The following is a 4314-nucleotide window of genomic DNA, read 5'->3' on the forward strand; positions in this document are numbered from 1 at the left end:
ATGTAGTGAGGATAGGTATCGACATCGATTAAATTTGTCTTCGTGGTAAACGAGAGAGTGGCGGGACCAGTTCCACCAATTATTCCCTACACATTGCCGCGCACTTGCAGTGGACTTCTTCATATCGATATTTCAAGCGAACACATTCATGAAACTCGCCCCCATATGACCAGTAAGCTTCGAACCACATCCAGAAAATTTTTCTGCCCTTCGTCCACCTTCCTTGTTCGGTAACGGATGTCTGTTGTCTGTGTAGTGTCAGACCATCCCGTTCTTAATGTAAAACATTTGTTATGGTCTCGAAATGAGATATTTTTTTTTATCAAAATGAGAATATTTCAAGCGTGAAAATGTAATATTAACATGGCTGCATTCTTATTCTCCGTTATCTGATTTGTGTTGCAACTCCAACGCAGAATCGATATATATTTGAGGATCGACCTTTTTCTGCGTAGCTTTTAATTGAAGAATAGTTATTTGACAATTGTATTGACAGTATATTTCATAAAGTGGAACCCTTAAATTAAGCTTCAGAACAATTCTTTAAGCCCTGAAAAATAGGACTAGTTGGGTAATCAGCCATTTCAGAACCACAGTTCTGGTTTTATCCGTCTAAAATACTTTTTCAAACAAAAACAAAAAAAAAAAGAATGTAAGAAGAAAAATGATTTATCTTAAAAAGACAATTAGAAACTTATTAAACAAAGTTTTTTGTTGTATTCGTGATAAAGCTTTCAAAAAAATATAAAATTCCATTGTTCTGAAAAACCTTCAAAATACGAAAAAAAAGTTAAAAAACAAAAATTATTTATCTCAAAAAATCTTTTTTGCAACTCAAAAACTCAATTGGTGTAAAAACTTAAAAATCGATTTTTTAGTAGTTAGGTCCCTTTCTTCGTGGATGGTAACGTATCGTTTTTATATAAACGAAAAAATATTTGTTTACGCAAAATTTGCCTAGTTCAAATAAAAGGAATTAATCAACCACATTGAGTTATAGAAGCAAACAAGTTATGTTGACTTAATAGACATTTTGTTTTGATCAATAAAATTCAAGCAATTTAAAGATAACGAAAATTATGTAAGCTGTTGAAAAATTGTGTAATCATACACTTATATATGTTTTATTTTTATGAAGCTGATGTGCTATGATACGACAAAAGAATCATCTTTTATTATTTCACTAGGAAAAGTTATTTTTTAGTGCATTTAATAATGCAATTTTCTCCTTCAACTTAAATTTTCCGCTTTCTATGTATGATTCTAAAATCAGTAATCAAAGTAATTTCTCGATTTTCAGCGAGATGCATTAAGTCACGAGTGTTCTCTTTATAATCAAGACTCACATTTAGAACTGAAAGCGATGGCTTCGGGTTGAAATAATATAATTCTTCTCATACAAGCGAATTGTGAAACGTACGGTGCAATTAAATTAAGCGCTTGGGATAGTAAGGCTTACTTCGGGCAGTAACTGTGATGCAGCTGTGCTTTGTTGTAAATCATTATATTATATAAACATAGTAAGATCTGGTAATACCTAGCTTACATGGGTATTCAATGTGGCATAAGTATAGTCGAATATAGTACATACCTATGTAAGTATAGATACATATGAATATGATGCTCGCTTCGATCACATATGAAAATTATGAACTATGTTACAAATAAGACATTGCGATATCCTATGATTAGCATAATTTTTTTCTTCTTTCACAGGAACTTTTTAGACATTACAAATTTACATATTCAATCTGTACTAAATATTATTTGAAATATGAATGTATCAGAGCTTTTTAAATTCTAATTCTACTTCTTTCAAGGGATTGTAAAAAAAAGTACAGAATTCTTAAGCATGCTGGGTTTATAAGATAATTAGAAAGAATAAAAAGCGACTTGAAGCTGTTTCTGGACTGTACAATGCTCTGCTTATTTCCTACAGGTGGGGTTGCTCCAATTCGATTTTAACCAGAAGAGGTAAGACTTTATAGACCAGCCAACCCTCTGGCTACGAGAGGACTAGAATCTAATAATCACTCGGGAAGAAAAATTTCCGTGGAGTGTAAACAGGAAAAGAACTTTTGCGTCACAAATAAAATTATTATAGATGGTAAGAATTTCTTTCAGAAAGGTCTTCTGCTGAAATTTACATTCTGTTGATTAAAGAGGATGAGCGGATATAAAGCTCAATTATCAGTATAATATATTGCTTTGCCTATTTACATACTAGAGACGTCTTATTTCCTTATAATATTAAATATATTAATTCATTAGCTTTTAAACATTGGAGTGAAAATTTGAACACTTTCTTCGTATAATTTCGGTGTTGTCTTCAAAGGGTTGCGGAGACGTAAATATAGTTTACTATGTTCTGATTGTTTTTCTTGTTGTACCTGGTAGAGAGGCTAGTTATTTAAATTTAATACTGATAACCGCCTGCTCCCGGATAACCACCGCCTGAGCCACTAGGATAGCCACCGCCTGAACTACCAGGATAGCTACCGCCTGAACCACCAGGATAACTACCGCCTGAACCACCAGGATAACTACCGCCTGAACCACCAGGATAGCCACCGCCTGAACTACCGGGATATCCACCTTCACTGCCTCCAGGATAAACACCTCCGATTCCAGTACTCTCTTGGACATAAGTAATTGTAGGTCTGTAACCATCCTGATCGGAAACATATTCTACTCGCTGACGACGTCCGTCAGGAAGCAAAACGTAGTACATTCCTCGGGTCACGTCACCGTCACGACTCTCCTTTTGTCCAAAATCATTGCCTGATGGTTGGTCATATACCATATACTCAAAATTGTATTTGGCTGGTACCTGCAAAAGATAATAGTTTCGTTAATTATATTTATCAACAAAGAGGTCAGATGTATTATTATATAATTTATATTGAGGAAATTCGTGTACCAATATTAGACAATATATAAATGTTTAAACAAAATTTTGTATTTAGGCGGTTATAAAATAACATAATTTTTGTATAGTTACAAGACAGCATTTTTTAACTCTGTTAATTAATTAGAAATACTAAATCAGGAAGTATAACATCAAGGTATTGTTTGTTATTCTTGATATTGTTTAATTGTAAATCATTATAACACTTTTCATTCTCTAATTTCAATTTGAATGAAAGATTCAATTCACTCATCTCGATAACTAGTCGCGAAAAATTGCGAAAAATTGTGAAAAACTGGTCAAAAGTAGAAATATGAGACTTTTTATTTAGAAATTTTAGTCGTATGGTTCATTTCACAGATAGATGGGGCATCAAATTTCGGAGAAAGAAATATACACCTTTTCCACTTGTGTCTATAATTCAGTTTAGAATTGACTCACTTAAAAAAATAGAATAACTTTTTAAAATTTTTAGAATTTTGACTTCAGGCTGTAATTATTGATCTCGAAAACCATATTGTACAAAGTTTTACAAAAATACAAGAATTTTTTAAGCATACTGAATCGCCATATTGTATCTGATATTTTAAAATTATTTGTTATTTATTGCGACTTCTGATTTTTAATCAGAGTTCTCAAAAACCTCACTGTACCAAGTTTTGTAAAAATCAAAGAATACCTTCACATTTTTCCCAGATTTGTACGATTTCGTCCTACTGTGCCACAAGTAGAAAGGGGAAGTCATAATCAGACGATGCAGTACTCTCAATCTTTATATATTAATCGTTTTATTTATATCTTAATTTTGTGAAAATTTGTATTTACAATAAAGTTTTGTGTTTTTTTAACAGGCTTGATAAGGGACTATATTTTGTCCGAAACGTCGCCAAGTTTTTTCAAATTTAAACTCGTGTTTTTTATTTCTTGGACCTTCTAAACCGGAAACTATATGTTATATATATTGAAGTTATACTCCCATAACATAAACAGAACTTATGAACGTAAATTTATCAATTAATTAGAACTTCAAATGATTAATTAGTAATAATTATGAGTGATAGTATGAAAAAACTATTTCGATTTCTGTTCTAAATTATATCTAAAATAATTTAATTTTTGAAAATGAATAAGGTTTAACAAAAATTATAAATTTACTTTATTCTATTTTTATGTAGTAGTCATTCAAATTCTACAAATTATTATTTCTGTGGATATAGAATCCGACTCCATATATTTGACTATGTGAAGTTTGAATAAACTCAAACAGGTTGACCTCGGTCACAAATCGAATGATCGGAAATTTAACTACTGTTCTGTGAACATAATGCATGTCATTAAGCCCTTATTTTTATCCATACAATCTTTTTTTTACCGTCTTTCACATAAATTATATGTATAGGCAATTA

General features: G+C 31.5%; 1 protein-coding gene across 1 annotated transcript in view; it reads right to left on the reverse strand.

Moving 5' to 3' along the window:
- Positions 1–1485: 1485 nt before the first annotated feature.
- Positions 1486–4314, reverse strand: part of LOC117171034 (pro-resilin-like) — a 10951-nt gene continuing 8122 nt past the window's right edge. Inside the window, exons 3-4 of the mRNA XM_033358079.1 lie at positions 3306–3322; positions 1486–2830 (exon numbers count right to left, since the gene is read on the reverse strand). Coding sequence (XP_033213970.1) covers positions 2417–2830; positions 3306–3322 — 431 coding nt within the window. The 3' untranslated portion in view covers positions 1486–2416. The remainder of the gene's footprint in view (positions 2831–3305; positions 3323–4314) is intronic.

Source organism: Belonocnema kinseyi, chromosome 4 (assembly GCF_010883055.1).
Source record: "Belonocnema kinseyi isolate 2016_QV_RU_SX_M_011 chromosome 4, B_treatae_v1, whole genome shotgun sequence".
Taxonomy (NCBI): domain Eukaryota; kingdom Metazoa; phylum Arthropoda; class Insecta; order Hymenoptera; family Cynipidae; genus Belonocnema; species Belonocnema kinseyi.